We start from the raw sequence: 19,947 nt of genomic DNA, 5'->3' as shown, positions 1-19,947 counted from the left end.
GAAAAAATATCAGAAACATAGAAATTTTTGCAAATTTAGCCCACTGTTGTCTGATACACGTTTGACCAATTGCTTCCAGAAGTCACATAATTAGTAAATTTTCCACTTGTGTGTAATTTATTTTCATTATAACTACAGCTGCTCAGTGAAGGCCTGAGAGGTTTGTTTGGTAACATCAGGGATCAAACGGCTTCATGAAAACCAAGGAACATACCAGACAGCTCAGGGATAAATTTGTGGAGAAGTGTAAGGCTGGGTTAAGTTATATAAAAAAATAGCTCAAGCTCTGAACATCTCACAGAGCATTTTCAATCCATTATCCACAAATGGACGACACAGCTGCAAACTTACCGAGTTATGGCCATCCACCCAAACTGACATCCCAAGCAAGGAGAACACTCTGGAGGAGCTGCAGGAAACCACAGCTCAGGTGAGAGAATCTGTCCACAGGACAAATGCTAGGCCATATTCACATGTTCAGTATTTGATTAGCATTTTACATCAGTATTTGTAAGCCAAAATCAGGAGTGGAACAATCAGAGGAAAAGTACAATAGAAACACGTCACCATTTCTGTATTTTTCTCCCAATCTTGTTTTTTTACGTAATAATAATAATAATTTTATTTCTATAGTGCCAACATATTCCGCAGCACTTTACATTTTAGAGGGGACTCGTACAGACAGTAAAAGACTAATACTGATGTAAAATACTGACCAAATACTAAACAAGTAAACATGGCCTTAGCCGTATACTCCAACATCATGCTGTGGGGTGGCTTTTCTTCAGCCGCGGCAGGGAAGCTGGTCAGAGTTAAAGGGAATCTGTCACCCCTTTTTTCCAATATGAGCTGCTGTCACCGACATCAGGGGCTTATCTACAGCATTCTGTAATGCTGTATATAAGCCCCTCGATGTAACCTGAAAGATAAGAAAAAAGAGTTAGATTATACTCACTGGGGGGGGCGGTCCGGTCCGATGGGTGTCACGGTCCGGTCTGGCGCCTCCTATCTTCTAACGGTGATGTCCTCTTCTTTCCTTCCTGTCGTGGCTCCTGTGCAGGGGCACTGCTTTGCCCTGTTGAGGGCAGAGCAGAGTCCTGCACTGTGCAGGTTCAGGGAGAGGTCCGGCGTCTGCGCACTGCAGTATTCTGCTCTACCCTCAACAGGGCAGAGCAATGCACCTGCACCGAAGCCACTACAGGAAGGGAAGCAGAGGACGGCATCGTATGAAGATGGGAGACGCCGGACAGGACCGCGACACCCATCGGACCTGGACCGCCCCTGGGTGAGTATAATCTAACTCGTTTTTCTTCTCTTTCAGGTTACATCGGGGGCTTATCTACAGCATTACAGAATGCTGTAGATAAGCCCCTGATGTCGGTGACAGCAGCTCATATTCGAAAAAAGGGTGACAGATTCCCTTTAATGGGAAGATGGATGGAGCTAAATACTGGGCAATCCTGGAGTAAAACCTGTTAGAGTGTGCAAAAGACTTGAGACTGGGGGGTAGGTTCACCTTCCAGCAGGACAATGACCCTAAACATCCTGCCAGAGCTACAACAAATGGTTTACATCACAGTATATTCATGTGTGTGAAAGTCCCAGTCACAGTTCAGACCTAAATCCCATTGAGAATCTCTGGCAAGACGTGAAAATTACTGTTCACAGATGTCTCCATCCAATCTCACTGAGGGAGTGTGCAAAGACGAAGGGGCAAAAATGTCACTTCTAGATGAGCTAAGCTGGTAGATAAAGATCCCAAAAGACTTGTATTAGTAATTGCAGCAAAAGATGGTCCTACAAAGTATTAACTCAGGGGAGCTGAAAACGAATGCATCTCACTATTTTCAGATTTATATTTTTCAAATCAATAGAAAACCATGGATCACTTCCTTTACTCTTCACAAATATTTGCTAGTTAGTGTTGGTATATCACATGAAATCCCAGTAAAATACATTTAAGTTTGCAAGTATAATGTGAAAAAATATGGAAAGGTTCACAGGGTATGAATACTTTTTTAGGCTATGTGCACACGTTGCGGACTCTGCTGCATTTCCGCAGCGTTTTTGGCCCTGCGGAAATGCAGCAGTTCCGCAGACATGGTACAGTACCATGTTAGCCTGTGGCATTTCAAATCCGCTGTGCTCACGCTGCGGTTTTTTTCCGTGCGGTTTTGCTGCGGTTTACAAACCGCAGCATGTCAATTGTTTGTAGGAATTCCGCAGCGGTTTCACACCTTTAACATAGTAGAGGTGTGAAACCGCAGGGCAAAACCGCAGGCTAATCTGCAGGAAAACCGCATGTCACTTTACCTGCGGTTTTACCTGCGGTTCCGCGCGGAAAAACCCGCAGGTGAATCCGCAGCGTGTGCACATAGCCTTAAGGCACTGCATAACATAATAGGAACAATAAGACATTTTTACATATAAATGAATGTTTATTCTTTTGAACATTTTTTGCGACATTTATCATCAAAAATGTTGGAAACAACAGAGTGGGACGCTCTTAGGAACCCTTCACAGTTTGTCTTTTTGTTGAACTTTTGGGAACAGAATCTAAGGCAAAACTCTCCAAAATCCTCTAAAAAAAAATTCTTGGCGTTTCTGTTATTGATTTATAAAATAAAAATTTAAATAACGGTTGCACTTTAAAGGGAACCTATCATCAGAAAAAAAAATATTAGCCAGAAGATATGGGGTTAATTTTTAGGTTAATAGTGGCATGTGGGTGGCGCTGGTTAAGTCACCACTCGCAGGCTGTATCCTTGGCCCTGGGAATGACTGACACCGTCTCGGCATTGGGGCCGGCTTTCAGTCAGTGCCGGGGACTCTGTATACTCAAAGCGGTGACTGAACCAGCACTGGCGCTGTCCCTACGACTGAAACTGGAATGTCGCCGGGGGGAATAAAGTTCATTTTCTCCCCACAGTGTTCGGCTATATTTGGGTGCCGGACTAGTTGATAATGCTATTAACCTGCAGATTAACTCCATATCTGCAGGTTATCAGCTTTTTTATGGTAACAGGTTCCCTATAATTATGGATACACTGTACATTCATGATTGAAGTCGGTGAGATGTAAGGAATTGGTGGTTTATGGTAGTAATCTTTCACCATTGTAAGTTATGTTGTACCACAAATCTATCTAGGCAATTATTTACGAGGTATAGCACATATCTTATGGGTCTTTGGACTGGCAGTGAATCCCACCCTAGGGTTGAGGTCTAGTGTAGCCCCAGGAGGAGCCTGGAATGTGAAGTTCTGCAGTAGCTTTGTGAAGAACATGAACAGTTCCATTTTGGCCAAGGTCTCTCCAGCGCAACTTCTCTTACCTAAAACAAAAAATGTGAAATAAAAGATTAAAAATGTATATTCTTTAACAGGAGAACACAAGGTAAAGTATACTCCTAAAAAATGGGCTTTTGAACACTTTGATTGGTGTAGCGATACTATGTTATGGCCGGGCTATTACAATCTGCCACTATTTAGAGCTTCAGATAACCTAGGCATGCTTTCCACACTAGCCTTAATCTGTGTCCCAGATATACCCCTATGGAGGCTGTCGTGTCCCCAATGTTCTTGGGCTGGACGAGAAATCTTATGCATCCTTATAATTAGGCCGGAGTTACACTACCGTAGAATATGGACGAGTGTTATGTGAGAAAACATCGCATAGCACTCAGACCAGTGTTACTCTATGGGGCAGCTCACATCAGCGTATTTTTTCTCAGGCATATTCGAAGTGCGTGTAAATTAGCAGCGTGCTGCGATTGTCAACGAAACTCAGTCGAGATTCGTCAATGCAAGCCTATGGGTGCGAGAAAAACTCGGACACCACACGGACCATTCATTTAGCTTGTGACAAATTCGCACACATTTTCCTCATTTCAGCCCATTGAGCTATTAAATTCAAAGGATAAAATCAGTGGGAAATGTAAAGCCATACGCATGTTATACGGATGCCATACGGATACATAGGTGCGAGAAAATCGCATCATCGCATTGTAAACGTATCACACACGGATGACCATAAGGAGAACACTTATGTGACTCTCGGCAGGGAGACTCGGACCGATTTGCCATACATTTAGTGTGACGCCGGCCTTATACTTAAAATGGCCTTTCCACCAAAAGACAAATGTTTATAAAATATAAAAATAAAATGTTACAAATGTATAAAAACAATAACTGCAGCAAAACATGCCTGATTACAGTTACAACATACTTTGATTTACTTTTGAGAGTTGTAATATTTGCTGAAGATGAATATAGATCATTTTCATATATTAATAAGAGTTCATATATTAACCCCTTCATGAGATGAGCCCCACATGTGCAACACAAGTTGGGAGCCGGTTTATAAAGTGGGCTCACCCTATCCCCATCACATTGTAGGTTGTGGGTTACAGCCAGTACCTTCATCAAACAATAGCAGGCAGGGCAGAGCTCAGCCTGTGATTGTTAATCTGTTATATGCTGCTGTCACACTTTGACAGCGATATTTAACATGCGACGGCAAGGGGGCACAAAATTTCACATGCCCATCAACATGCCAGTGACATGATTGCAGGTCACCAATGGATTGCAATGACATCAGGGGTTCTGTTGTCATTAAGGAGCTCACTTGATACTAACAAACACAGTGAAAAGTAAAAAAAAATCTCCTAACTTGGATTTTTTCCCGTTTTCTAGTCCACTGTGTGACAAAATGAATGGTGTCATTTCATAGTACAACTCATCCCGAAAAAAATAAGTCCTCATACATGTTTGTGATGTGCTACTGCTGGCACCACTGCATGGTGTCCCCATGCAGGGATGCCAGCTAACTCAAATCCTTAGCCCCGGCGTGCTCCTTCTTCCTTGTCTGAGTGCGAGCCACTGTTCTCGACAGCACAACTAGAATGCGCACTCCCCTTCTCTTCAACTGTGAGCTGGGAGGCATTTAATTAAAGTGATTCCTGCAAGGTGTCTCCCAGCCAATAGCTGGGATGCATCTTGCATAAAAGGCACACTCCCCAATTGGGAGGTGCCTGAGCAACCCCTATAGTTACGGTTAGGTGGTTTTTGTGTGTACAACTATATGTTGCTGTTAGCCTAGTATAATTTGTACATGTTTTGGTGACCGCTTTGATGGTATCCTAATCCCAAAACTGAATCTGCAGTATCTGTACCCCGTTGACCGCATCGGCAGTACCAGAACTGCTACCCAAGTCCTGTGTGTTCTATACCTGTCTCTAGTGGCCGTCCTAGTTGCACAATGTGTACCTGTCCCAAGGCGCCCTCCTACCTGCACAGTCTGAACCCATCTCTAGTGGCCATCCTGCTTGCTCAGTCTGTACTTCCCAGTGGATGTCCTGCCCCATTTAGGAATATGGATTAACAGCTTAGATGCTTGAGGTCAGCTTCTACTGCCGGACGCCACATTGGAGCTGCAACTGGCAACTACCTGCTGCATAAGCCTGACCTCACCACTAGAGTCATCAGTGAACACAAAAGCAGCTGTTTAGTTACTCCCCTTCAGGCTATGTCCAGTCACTGGCACACTGAGTCCATGAATCATGTGCACCACTTTTGGGTGTAACAGTTTGCTCAGGTCATGGGACTCGCAGAGTTCCATTGTCCTCTGCTTTTGGCGATATTCAAATCATTGTTTGGCCAGTATGAAACAGGAAGAATTTTTTTTCCATCTACTGGCTGTATACCTTATTAGAAGCCTTGACTATTGATGCACCAGCCCAAGTTGCAGTACCGATGGCTTTGTTAATGCAACCCAAAACCTATGCCTCTGAAGTGGAACTTATCCTGTCTGATCGCCTTCCGTACTATGGTGATCCGAATCAGTGCCGAGAGTTCTTAGAGCAGTGCATACAGCACAATAAAGTTTTTAGTTAGCAGTTTTCCTCCGATCTGGCCAAGTTAGGATTACTGATGTCCTACTTAACAGGAGATGGCCTGACATAGCTCAACCTCCTGAACATCCAGGATCTGCAGGTCTTCCTGGTAGACTTCCAAAAGGTGTTCAATGAGCCAAATTCAGAATCTCCTGAAAAAATATCCCTTTTCCTGCTTCAAGGAGTAGACCATATGGGTGATGTGTGTGAGGAAACCGTTATATCTGGACCTGTCCTTTCATAGAGAAGTTGTGTGAGTCCGTGAAGAGATGTCAGCCTCCAACTTTTCTCCAGAAAGTCCCCGCAGGCTTGAAGAAGTGGGGGCATAAGGGGGGTACTGTAGCTGTACTGTTAGCGCCCCTGCATGGTGTCCCCTTCTGCCTCCATGCAGCTATGCTGGCTTACTCACCTCCCCGGCATGCTTATACTTCCTGTTCTGTGTGCGCACCACAGTTCTTGGTGGCTTGGTGGACGCACTCCTCTGCTTTAAAGTGATGGCACAAGCACATTGTAACATGCCCCCAGCTGACAGCTGTGAGGCATTTAAAGCTATTCCTCCTAGGTGTCTCCCAGCCAATAGCTGCCATGGCATTTCAATTGAATTAAAGTGAGGACTTTGACTAGGTTACTCCAAAGTCTTTATTTTGTTTTTCATAAGCCATGAAAAACATGGAAAATAGGCAATCAGGAAGGGGGTAAACACTTTTTCACACAACTGTATGTTTACAGAAAATTAAAAAAGTTATGACTCAAAAAATGGAAATAGGCCCTGTTGTGAAGGGGTTAAAAGATTGCTTTGAATTGGGTGGGCTTTTCAGTGTTGAAATTCTTTTTTCCTTATTACTCCTAATATAAGACAAATGAAAGGATCACTCACCGGCTGAAAAAGGCATAAATGCTTCTTTCCTTACAAAATTTCCACTGGAATCCAGAAAGTGTCCTGGGTAGAACTCATCGGCTTTTACAAAATGATCTTTGTCATAAAGAACGGAGGTAAGCAGTGGAATCACATGTGTGCCCTGAAAGAATTGATATTTACAATGGAACTTAATAACTTAGATTTATCACTGAGGTTGGTACACAGGAGCAGCAGAATTGTAATGGAGGATAGCAGGAAGTGTAGTCAGTAGTTAGACAGAGGTCGGCAAACAGGAGCAGCAGAATTGTAGTGGAGGATAAACAGATAGTGTAGTTAGTAGTTAGACAGAGGTCAGTAAACAGGGGCAGCAGGATTATAATGAAAAATAAACATGTAGCGTAGTCAGTGGATAGCCAATGGTCAGAACACAGGAGCAGCAGGATTGTAATGGAGGATAAGCAGGGAGTGTAGTCAGTGGATAGCCAGAGGTGGGTACCCAAGAGCAGCAGGATTGTAATGGAGGATAAGCAGGTTGTGTAGTCAGTGGATAGCCAGAGGTCAATACCCAAGAGCAGCAGGATTGTAATGGAGGATAAGCAGGTAGTGTAGTCAGTGGATAGGTAGAGGTGGGTACACAAAAGCAGCATGAATGTATTGGAGGATAAGCAGGTAGAGCTAAATCTAACTAAAGGGAGCTGAGAGCTCAATAATCTCGTAAGGAGGGAAGTACAAGGCCAGGTTTAAGTAAGGTGTCCAATCAAGGAATCACTGGACGAGCCAATCAGGAAAACAAAGGGTAGAGCCAATCAGAAACAACATGTACTGGCATCTGAACTAGCAGGGAGCTGTACATAGAGCTGAATAGTTCTAACGGAAGAACGTCTGCCTGGTGCACAGGAGTTACCAGGCAACACCATGATGTCATTTGAGGCATACTCAATGTTGGAGGTGTCAAAAGGGTGAAGATGAAAAGGAACATTGGAGCTGGAGGGAGGAATACTCCCATGACAGATAAGTGGTGAACTGAGTAGAATATTTTTTATTCTGTAACTGCTTGCAGTTTGATTTTAGAAAACTAAATGACAAATTATTCGGGTTTTGATGAATCCAAACTTTCTTGGCGAAATTTCAAAACAATTGAATCATCTTTAGCCACATGGCGATATTACCATAATGTCAATATTGCACAAAAAAATTTGTATATTGTGCAGCGAACAAAGGAAGTCCAAATACAATTGGGAACTTGATGTAAATGCTTTTAATAAATTACTAGGTTGGCCTGTGCAAAACTTTCACACAATGGTCGTCAGGGGCGCAGGCAATTTCAGAAAAAGCAAGCTGGTCAAATGTAAATGTATTTCATGAGCTGATGAACACAGACAGGTATTTATATATGTAGATTGGTAATACAATAAATTGTTTTGATAAGTAAGGGCAAAAAAATGTTTTCCGGTTGAGGTGCCACCTGCAGGTCATTGTGTCTTTCTGCAGGTTTATGGAAATGAAAGTTTAAACTGTATTTAGTGTTAAAATCGTGGATGTGTGGTTTGTTTGGCTGTTTTCTTGCTGAAGGCAGCAAGTTTACATTTCAAATTTTGTATCATGTGTGCGTGGGGCAAAGTAATCAATGAAAAAGCAGTGCATGTTTACAAATGTGTTGGTAGTGTGCTTTGGGGGCACTGTGGTGCCACCTGCAGGTCATTGTTGTTTACTGCAGGTTTATGAAAATTTAATTTTTAACAACCAACGGCGCTGTGTGGGGGTATAACAGCTGCAAATTAGCAGACTATGCCACCTATTTGTCTGAATGTTAAAACAATTAAAAATAAAGCAGGAATTTGCGCTAGTAATACCCACATGGAACTACTCTCTCTAAAAAAAGCAAAATTAATGCCAAAGAATTTTGATATACGTCTATATGAAACAATAGTAGTGACACCCCTTAATAAATGTGGGGGTGTATTATAAATATACACTCACTGGCCACTTTATTAGGTACACCTGTCCAACTGTGTGTTAAGACTTAATTTCTAATCAGCCAATCACATGGCGGCAACTCAGTGCATTTAGGCATGTAGACATGGTCAAGACAATCTCCTGCAGTTCAAACCGAGCATCAGTATGGGGAAGAAAGGTGATTTGAGTGCCTTTGAACGTGGCATGATTGTTGGTGCCAGAAGGGCTGGTCTGAGTATTACAGAAACTGCTGATCTACTGGGATTTTCACGCACAACCATCTCTAGGGTTTACAGAGAATGGTCCGAAAAAGAAAAAAAATCCAGTGAGCGGCAGTTCTGTGGCCGGAAATGCCTTGTTGATGCCAGAGGTCAGAGGAGAATGGGCAGACTGGTTCGAGCTGATAGAAAGGCAACAGTGACTCAAATTGCCACCCGTTACAACCAAGGTAGGCAGAAGAGCATCTCTGAACGCACAGTGCGTCGAACTTTGAGGCAGATGGGCTACAGCAGCAGAAGACCACACCGGGTACCACTCCTCTCAGCTAAGAACAGGAAACTGAGGCTACAATTTGCACAAGCTCATCGAAATTGGACAGTAGAAGATTGGAAAAACGTTGCCTGGTCTGATGAGTCTCGATTTCTGCTGCGACATTCGGATGGTAGGGTCAGAATTTGGTGTAAACAACATGAAAGCATGGATCCATCCTGCCTTGTATCAACGGTTCAGGCTGGTGGTGGTGGTGTCATGGTGTGGGGAATTTTTTCTGGGCACTCTTTGGGCCCCTTGGTACCAATTGAGCATCGTTGCAACGCCACAGCCTACCTGAGTATTGTTGCTGACCATGTCCATCCCTTTATGACCACAATGTACCCAACATCTGATGGCTACTTTCAGCAGGATAATGCGCCATGTCATAAAGCTCGAATCATCTCAGATTGGTTTCTTGAACATGACAATGAGTTCACTGTTCTCAAATGGCCTCCTCAGTCACCAGATCTCAATCCAATAGAGCATCTTTGGGATGTGGTGGAACGGGAGATTCGCATCAGGGATGTGCAGCCGACAAATCTGCGCCAACTGTGTGATGCCATCATGTCAATATGGTCCAAAATCTCTGAGGAATGCTTCCAGCACCTTGTTGAATCTCTGCCACGAAGAATTGAGGCAGTTCTGAAGGCAAAAGGGGGTCCAACCCGTTACTAGCATGGTGTACCTAATAAAGTGGCCAGTGAGTGTATATCTCACTGTAAAAACTGTGTAACAGTCTGAAAAATACAACCAGTCTCACTGCCCAATATACATAAATGCGTCGGTCACCAGAGAGAAGACATCGTACTAACCATCCAGATTACTGTTCATACTGTGGGCGACAATAGCAGTCTTGGGTTCAGCACATAGCAACTCCTCTCCTGATAGGCTTTGATGAATTCCAATGGTGGTATATTGCTCAGTCCGAAAAAATGCACAGTCCGAAAAAATGCAGGCTAATATTGGGTAAAATCCAAAAGGGTCACCTCTGCTATGGTCACGGGCGATGCTCCGGCCGGTAGCAATCGCCCAATTCCCCCGTTGTTGCGCTGCCCGTTATTGGTGGGACATGCAGTGGGCGACGCGGTTAGTGCCGGCAAGGTACAGGACCTTGCATGACGTCACAGTCACGTGTTGAGTCACGTGACCGGCTTAGAAAGACTGACAGAACCAACAACCAATCCAATAGCAGAGGTGACCCTTTTGGATTTTACCCAATATTAGCCTGCATTTTTTCGGACTGTGCATTTTTTCGGACTGAGCAATATACCACCATTGGAATTCATCAAAGCCTATCAGGAGAGGAGTTGCTATGTGCTGAATCCAAGACTGCCATTATCGCCCACGGTATGAACAGTAACCTGGACGGTTAGTACGTTGTCTTCTCTCTGGTGACAGACGCATTTATGTATATTGGGCAGTGAGACTGGTTGTATTTTTCAGACTGTTACACAGTTTTTACAGTGAGATATATATTTATAATACACCCCCACATTTATTAAGGGGTGTCACTACTATTGTTTCATATAGACGTATATCAAAATTCTTTGGCATTAATTTTGCTTTTTTTAGAGAGAGTGGTTCCATGTGGGTATTACTAGCGCAAATTCCTGCTTTATTTTTAATAGGTTTATGAAAATGATTGTTTAAACTGTATTTTATGATCAATTCATGAATGTGTGGTTTGTTTGGCTATTTTCTTGCTGAAGGGGGCAAGCTAACCTTTCAAATGGTGTATCATCTTTTTGTGTCTGGGTGCAGTATGAACAGGGATACAAAGGAATCACCGAAAAACAGTGTTTGGAAACAATAGAACAGATCCTAGAACATTCCAAAAAGGAGTCAAAATAAAATGCAAAAGCAAGTGTCAATCAGCTGCAGCCCCAGGGAATAACCTATATGGACTATGTACATCGAGTCATATCAATGCACAAAAGTACAACAGCTGTGGGTTATTATATCTTATTTTGAATTTTGTTTGAATTTCTTTTTTGCCTTTGCAATGTACAGAGGTTTTTATATAATAGATTGTTCTTGTTGTTGATACAATATTGACATCAACTTGTGATAGTATCTCTGCGGTGAATTTGCCACTTTGCCGTGTGACTTATTTTTAAGGTTTATTCCTGTGGGATTCTATAAAGTATTTAATTTTTAACAGTAAGCTTTACTTGCATTTCTAACCGTCTGTTTTTATGTCTAAATTTGTTTTAGGACATATGTTATCCATATCATGCAATCAAAATGTGAACACAAATAAAACAATTAAATAACAGCAATCATATTTAGTGTTTAAAAAAGAGAAAAAACAACTCCACACACATATCTCTCCCCCTTATGCAGTATCTAAATTTTAATTGTAATATATTTTAAAAATACTGCAGTGTATAGTACAAGTAATTAAACAGGTTGAAATCTCCAAAAGGGTAAAAAAAAAACAAAACAAGAATAACATGATAACATTTTTTTACAAAAAAATCCCAAAATGTAAATGCTTAAATCAGCCCCATTTTCCCGTTATTTAAATAAATAAAAAAAAAACTATTACTGTACATAAAAAAGATTGCTAGCAATGCATCTGTAGCAGTCTGAACTAAAACAATATTGGAATCGTTTTCAGAGAGAAAAAATTTCAAAAACATAAAAATTTATAAAATTTGAAGAATTGCGATTTTTTTTTGTCTCCTTCATCAAATTTAAAATGTACCCCAAAAAGATAAAAATGAAAACCTCAGCTTGCTTCTTGAAACACAAACCATCATACAATATTGACTAGAAAATATGTTAGAGTATGTGCACAAGAAGTCTTAATTAGAGATGAGTGAATTTGTTCGGATTCGGTTTCGAATACGATCGGCATCGAATATTGTTTTTGAAATATTCTTCGAACACAGCCGAATGTCATTAGAGTCAATGGGAGTAGAAATTACAAAATAAGGTCGGAACCGATCATTAAAGATACATTCGGCATCTCTAGTCTTAGTCCCGATGGTCAGAAAAATCTATTATATACTTACCTAAAATTGTCCGTCATCCACTTCCCGAATCCCACAATCCACCGCGCCGCACGGGAAGTACGCCAACCGCCATATTGGAATACCCAAGTGAAGGGTATTCCAATATGGCACCCACTGGTGGTACCAGACCCTTCCGCAGTACCACCAGCGGGACACTGCCGGGACACCCACGTCGGCCCCCCCACGCCACCACCGCTGGACCCGTCGCCGGACCCCTGCCAGGACCTGCCGCCGGACCCCTGCCAGGATCCGCCACCAGTCCCCACCAGGACCATCCGCCGGACCCCCGCCAGGACCCACCTCTGGATCGCCACCAGGACCCACCTCCAGATCGCCACTAGGACCCGCCTTCACTTGGCTATACGTGCCGGATCTCACCGCTGCCTGCCCACCCACCTCCGTGCAGTCACAGCCGGAAGGAAAGACCACAGCTTGCGACCTGTGCTGGAGATGGGGTGTGGGTGCCCTCTGGTGGCGCTGCACCCCATCTCCAGCACAGGCCGCAAACCACCATCTTTCCTGTCGGCTGTGACTGCACAGAGGTGGGTGGGCAGGCAACGGCAGGACACACACCCCACACACACTGCCCTCCCGATGTGATAGCATCGGGCCCACATCTAGTGAAACTATAAGATTATATGCAGACATCGTCTTTTTTTAGGAGATTTATCCCTAAAAGCCCCTTGAAAAAGTGCTGCAAAACTGCAGCTAAAATGAATACAATCCTCAGGAATGTAAAAACCACTGTTCAGGCATAAGTCAGGGTGGTGGTGCCAGTAACGTTTCAGTCATCGCTCTGTGTATAGAGAGTGGTGGCTGTAACTACGCCCCTAGACCTGTCTAACAGCTGGTCCTAATGCTGAGCTGCAGACAGTCAGACTTGTGTCATGGTTAGAGCTGCCGCTTTCTATACTCTAAGCAATGGCTGGACCCTGAACATGTCTGGAACCCAAATGTTGCCTGGAGGAATTAAGTTTATTTCCTTGCAGCAGTGCGGGTCTAATTGCCCACGCCTAGCAGGTTCAGAACGCTATTAAACTGCAGATTATCCCCATATCTGTAGGCTAATAGTGTTTTTACATGACAGGTTCCATTTAATGCTGCACATGATAGACAGTAGAAGAAATGCAAAAAGATCAATTTGAATTGTTTTAATAAAAACATCAATAAATTACATGCATCCAAAGATGATTCCGTTGGAAAATGCAACTCAACACATAAAAACAATCTGTTAAACAGCTGCATTGATAGAACTTTTGAAAAAAAGAAGAAAAAGAATCGCGTGGTCCTTTTGGCCCAAAGCAGGAGGGACATCATGGAAGCTGATGGGTCTAGAGTAGCGTTGTGACTAAAGTTAATTCTGTTGCTTTAGTGTATGGGCTTCACTCTGAGGAGCAATGAGGAATATGGGCCTATGGGCTATGGCCACTGAGTTTGGAAACTTTGAGATATGCATAACATAAATGACCATGTGCAAGTAGCCTTGTTTTACATTCCAAGGTAGAGCACACATGTCGCCAAAATAACAAGATGACTAATAAGCCTCAAAATCTATTTATCTTACCTTGGGTAGGAGATATCCCCTAAAATTTACATCTTGAGTGGTAGCGTGGGGCACATTGGTTGGAATAATGTTTCCAAAACGTTGAATCTCATGGATGACGGCATCAGTATACGGCATGTCTTTTCGATGATTCACTTGGGGTTCGGCCAAACCAATAACTCTTTCAATTTCACTTTGGACCTTTTCTATTTCACAAGTTTAAAAAAAACATAAGACTTTACATAACAATAGTATTTATTAAACAGTTTTTTCATCACGATTTCAGCACATTTAGCAACTGATTTATCATTTGCGCTTTTTTTAGATTCACTTTTCATTTAGGTCTTGTCGTATTTTATGCTGTTTTTAATGCCAAAATTTTCATGGGTTTTTGTCAAAGTAAAATATGATTTTTGTTTTCGGTATTTTAGGTGCAAAAAGTTTCATGCTCCCAAAAAAGGTTGCATGCAACTCTAAAACAGCTGTGCTCATAAGTTTACATACCCTGGCAGAATTTTTGCTTTCTTGGCCTTTTTTCAGAGAATGTGAATGATAACACCAAAACTTTTTCTCCATTCATGGTTAGTGGTTGTGTGAAGCCATTTATTGTCAAGCTACTGTGTTTTCTCTTTTAAAATCACAATTACAACCCAAAATATCCAAATTAGCTTGATCAAAAGTTTACATACCCTGGTGATTTTGGCCTGATAACATGCACAGAAGTTGACACAAATGGGCTTGAATGGCTACTAAAGGTAGCATCCTCACTTGTGACCTGTTTGCTTGTAATCAGTGTGAGTTCATAAAAACTGAGTGACTTTCTGGGATCCAGACAGACTCTTGCATCTTTCATCCAGCCCCTGCAATATATACTGTATGCCCCAGCTTCTCCTGTGATGTACATTCCCCAGCTTCTCCTGTGATATACAGTGGGGAAAAAAAGTATTTAGTCAGTCAGCAATAGTGCAAGTTCCACCACTTAAAAAGATGAGAGGCGTCTGTAATTTACATCATAGGTAGACCTCAACTATGGGAGACAAACTGAGAAAAAAAAAATCCAGAAAATCACATTGTCTGTTTTTTTTTCATTTTATTTGCATATTATGGTGGAAAATAAGTATTTGGTCAGAAACAAAATTTCATCTCAATACTTTGTGATATATCCTTTGTTGGCAATGACAGAGGTCAAACGTTTTCTGTAAGTCTTCACAAGGTTGCCACACACTGTTGTTGGTATGTTGGCCCATTCCTACATGCAGATCTCCTCTAGAGCAGTGATGTTTTTGGCTTTTCGCTTGGCAACACGGACTTTCAACTCCCTCCAAAGGTTTTCTATAGGGTTGAGATCTGGAGACTGGCTAGGCCACTCCAGGACCTTGAAATGCTTCTTACGAATAGAGTTGAGCGATACCGTCCGATACTTCAAAGTATCGGATCGGAATGGATCGGCCGATCTTTAAAAAAAGTATCGGTATCGCCGATTCCGATACCGGAGGTCCCATTCAAGTCTATGGGACTTCCGGTATCGGAATAAGAAAAACCCTGTTTTTGCCTTGTACAGCCTCTCTGGGGTCTGTACGGGCCTTTCGGGGGGCTGTGCCGGCCTGCCAGGGGGTCTGTGCAGGCTCCGGTGGTCTGTGCCGGCCTGCCGGGGGGCTGTGCCGGCCTGCCGGTGGTCTGTGCAGGCTCCGGTGGGCTGTGCCGGCCTGCCGGGGGGCTGTGCCGGCCTGCTGGGGGGCTGTGCAGGCTCCGGGGGGCTGTGCCGGCCTGCCGGGGGGCTGTGCCGGCCTGCCGGTGGTCTGTGCAGGCTCCGGGGGGCTGTGCCGGCCTGCCAGTGGTCTGTGCAGGCTTCGGGGGTCTGTGCAGGCATCGTCCGATGGGACTACAAGTCCCATCGGGCGATGCCTGCTACCATGACAGTGATTGACACATTAGCCAATGATGGGACAGTAGTAGTCCCATCATCCGGCTAATGTGTTGAATGTAAAAAAAAAAAAAAAAAAAAAAATTACATGCTACATACATGCTACATACATACAACATGCATACTACATACATGCTACATTCATACTACATACTACATACATGCTACATTCATACTACATAAATACTACATGCAACATACATACTACATATATACTACATACATACTACATGCATGCTACATACATACTGCATGCTACATACATACTACATGCTACATACATACCACATACATACTACATGCATGCTACATACATACTACATGCATGCTACATACATACTACATGCTACATACTACATATATACTACATGCATGCTACATACATACTACATGCTACATACATACTACATATATACTACATGCATGCTACATACATACTACATGCTACATACATACTACATATATACTACATGCATGCTACATACATACTACATGCTACATACATACTACATATATACTACATGCATGCTACATACATACTACATGCTACATACATACTACATATATACTACATGCATGCTACATACATACTACATGCTACATACATACTACATATATACTACATGCATGCTACATACATACTACATGCTACATACATACTACATATATACTACATGCATGCTACATACATACTACATGCTACATACATACTACATATATACTACATGCATGCTACATACTACATGCTACATACATACTACATATATACTACATGCATGCTACATACATACTACATACATACTACATGCTACATACATACCACATATATACTACATACATACAATACATTCATACAATACATACATAGACATACAGTACATATAACATAGAGTAACATACTTACCAATACTTGTCACATTGTTCCCCGAAGCCATTGTCTTTTCCGGAATAAATATTAACATAACAAACCACAAAAATACTCACCCACGATCCGAAGCAGTCCACGAGTGTGTCCCACGACGATCTTGGGTAGAGAACTGCAGCATCAGCTGATGCTGCCGTTCTCTACGGGCTGTAGGAATCCAATGACGGAAGGTAGGTATCCTTCCGCACTGTATTCCTCCGCCACTTAAAAAAAAAAAAAGTCCCTAGTCTCACTTTATGCCATTGCTGTGTGGGAATTTCGGTATCGGAATGCTCAACACTACTTACGAAGCCACTCCTTCGTTGCCCTGGCGGTGTGCTTTGGATCATTGTCATGTTGAAAGACCCAGCCACGTTTCATCTTCAATGCCCTTGCTGATGGAAGGAGGTTTGCACTCAAAATCTCACGATACATGGCCCCATTCATTCTTTCATGTACCTGGATCAGTCGTCCTGGCCCCTTTGCAGAGAAACAGCCCCAAAGCATGATGTTTCCACCACCATGCTTTACAGTAGGTATGGTGTTTGATGGATGCAACTCAGTATTCTTTTTCCTCCAAACACGACAAGTTGTGTTTCTACCAAACAGTTCCAGTTTGGTTTCATCAGACCATAGGACATTCTCCCAAAACTCCTCTGGATCATCCAAATGCTCTCTAGCAAACTTCAGACGGGCCCGGACATGTACAGGCTTAAGCAGTGGGACACGTCTGGCACTGCAGGATCTGAGTCCATGGTGGCGTAGTGTGTTACTTATGGTAGGCCTTGTTACATTGGTCCCAGCTCTCTGCAGTTCATTCACTAGGTCCCCCTGCGTGGTTCTGGGATTTTTGCTCACCGTTCTTGTGATCATTCTGACCCCACGGGGTGGGATTTTGCGTGGAGCACCAGATCGAGGGAGATTATCAGTGGTCTTGTATGTCTTCCATTTTCTAATTATTGCTCCCACAGTTGATTTCTTCACTCCAAGCTGGTTGGCTATTGCAGATTCAGTCTTCCCAGCCTGGTGCAGGGCTACAATTTTGTTTCTGGTGTCCTTTGACAGCTCTTTGGTCTTCACCATAGTGGAGTTTGGAGTCAGACTGTTTGAGGGTGTGCACAGGTGTCTTTTTATACTGATAACAAGTTTAAACAGGTGCCATTACTACAGGTAATGAGTGGAGGAAAGAGGAGACTCTTAAAGAAGAAGTTACAGGTCTGTGAGAGCCAGAAATCTTGATTGCTTGTTTCTGACCAAATACGTATTTTCCACCATAATATGCAAATAAAATGAAAAAAAAACAGACAATGTGATTTTCTGGATTTTTTTTTCTCAGTTTGTCTCCCATAGTTGAGGTCTACCTATGATGTAAATTACAGACGCCTCTCATCTTTTTAAGTGGTGGAACTTGCACTATTGCTGACTGACTAAATACTTTTTTTCCCCACTGTATAAGCCCCAATGTCTCCTGTGATGTATATGCCCCAGTGTCTCCTGTGATGTATATGCCCTAGTGTCTCCTGTGATGTATATGCTCCAGTGTCTCCTGTGATGTATATGCCCCAGTGTCTCCTGTGATGTATATGCCCCGGTGTCTCCTGTGATGTATATGCCCCAGCGTCTCCTGTGATGTATATGCCCCAGTGTCTCCTGTGATGTATATGCCCCAGTGTCTCCTGTGATATATATGCCCCAGCGTCTCCTGTGATGTATATGCCCCAATGTCTCCTGTGATGTATATGCCACAGCTTCTCCTGTGATGTATATGCCCCATTGTCTACTGTGATGTCTATGCCCCAATATCTCCTGTAATGTATATGCCCTAGTGTCTCCTGTGATGTATATGTCCCAGTGTGTCCTGTGATTTACATGCCCCCAGTGTCTCCTGTGATCTTTATGCCCTAGCGTCTTCTGTGATCTATATGCCCCAGCGTATCCTGTGATTTATATGCTCCAGCATCTCTTGTGATGTATGTGCCCCAACGTCTCTTGTGTATATGCCAAAGCATGCCCTAGCATCTCCTGTGGTGCATATGCTCCAGCCCCAATGTATTATATATTAGATCTATGCTCCAGTCCAGGCATCTCTTATGTTCCAGTCCCAGTGTATTCTGTTATGAATGAGTCACCGTAGGAGGCAAAAGCAGAAATACAAGCTAAGTCCAGAAAACCAGAGAAGTTGGCAACTATCAGATTGCAGACCCCTGAACCTATCAACACAACTAGCAGTAGCCGAGGGGGGTTCCTACGATGCCCTAGACCCCTCGATCACAGCCGGAGAATTACATAGGCCTAAAGAAAGAAAGGGGAAATCTAAACTGCCCCAGAGCAGACCCCAAAGCAATAGGCAGCCCCCAACATATAATGACGGTGAAGCAAGATGAAAATACTAACACAGACAGAAAGATAGACTGAGCAAAGACGGGGCCCAAAACTACCTAGATAGGAAAGGACAGGAAGGCTGCTGTCTGCAATCTGCCAAAACCATATCAAAGACATAAGCCAAAAAGCTGATATGAAAAAGGCCCTGAAGCAGCTAGGCTTCAAAAACTAAATCAGCACTCAGGTATTTTCAGAAGACAGAGCTAAATGAATTCAGCACACCCCAGCAGGGAATGGCAGAAATCCAGAAAAACAAAGCAAAACAAAGTCAAAGCACCAAAGCAAAAGGCCGAGCAGCAAACTAGCTTTAGAGGAGCAGGAATTCAGACTGGTCTCCAAGGATCCCACAGAGAAATCACCCGCAGGGCAGAAGGGCGTCGGCAGCCTTATATCCAGTCAGTAACTCCACTCAGCCAGTCATCATCATCAGTCTCAGGTGTTTGATAATCAGGCTCACTACCTTTCTTTACCAGAAGAGGGAGTTCCTCAGGCCTCAGTAATGAAGGGGAAAATGAACTCACAACAGTACCTCCCCCTTGAGGAGGGGTCACCGAACCCTCAACTACGCCACCAGGGCGATCAGGGTGAGCCCGATGAAAGGCACGCACCAATCTTTTGGCATGAATATCAGAGGCAGAGACCCAGGAATTATCCTCCTGACCATAACCCTTCCACTTAACCAAATACTGGAGTCTCCGTCTAGCCAGACGGGAATCCAGTACTTTCTCTACCTCATATTCCATGTTACCTTCAACCAATACAGGGTCTGGAGGTGCCACCCCCGGAACAACAGGTTCAACAAACCTCTTCAACAAAGATTTTTGGAACACATTATGGATTTTAAATGTGACAGGAAGAGCCAAACGAAAAGAGACCGGATTAATAATCTCCACAATCTTGTAAGGTCCAATAAATCTAGGCTTAAACTTAGGAGAGGCCAC

The 19,947-nt window shown here is 43.1% G+C and overlaps 1 protein-coding gene across 5 annotated transcripts in view; it reads right to left on the bottom strand.

The window, feature by feature from the left end:
- Window positions 1-2,417: 2,417 nt before the first annotated feature.
- The window catches only part of LOC141098591 (cytochrome P450 2K4-like), an 86,753-nt gene continuing 69,223 nt past the window's right edge, over window positions 2,418-19,947 (bottom strand). For all 5 annotated transcript variants that reach the window (XM_073586504.1, XM_073586507.1, XM_073586505.1 and 2 more), the window contains exons 8-10: window positions 13,818-14,002; window positions 6,768-6,909; window positions 2,418-3,331 (exon numbers count right to left, since the gene is read on the bottom strand). In XM_073586504.1, the coding sequence (XP_073442605.1) occupies window positions 3,153-3,331; window positions 6,768-6,909; window positions 13,818-14,002 (506 nt within the window). In that variant the 3' untranslated portion in view covers window positions 2,418-3,152. The remainder of the gene's footprint in view (window positions 3,332-6,767; window positions 6,910-13,817; window positions 14,003-19,947) is intronic.

This window comes from Dendrobates tinctorius, unplaced genomic scaffold (assembly GCF_039654945.1).
Source record: "Dendrobates tinctorius isolate UK_male_01 unplaced genomic scaffold, ASM3965494v1 ptg000093l, whole genome shotgun sequence".
Classification (NCBI taxonomy): domain Eukaryota; kingdom Metazoa; phylum Chordata; class Amphibia; order Anura; family Dendrobatidae; genus Dendrobates; species Dendrobates tinctorius.
Note: the sequence above shows the minus strand (reverse complement) of the source record. Positions and strands in the feature narration are given on the sequence as shown.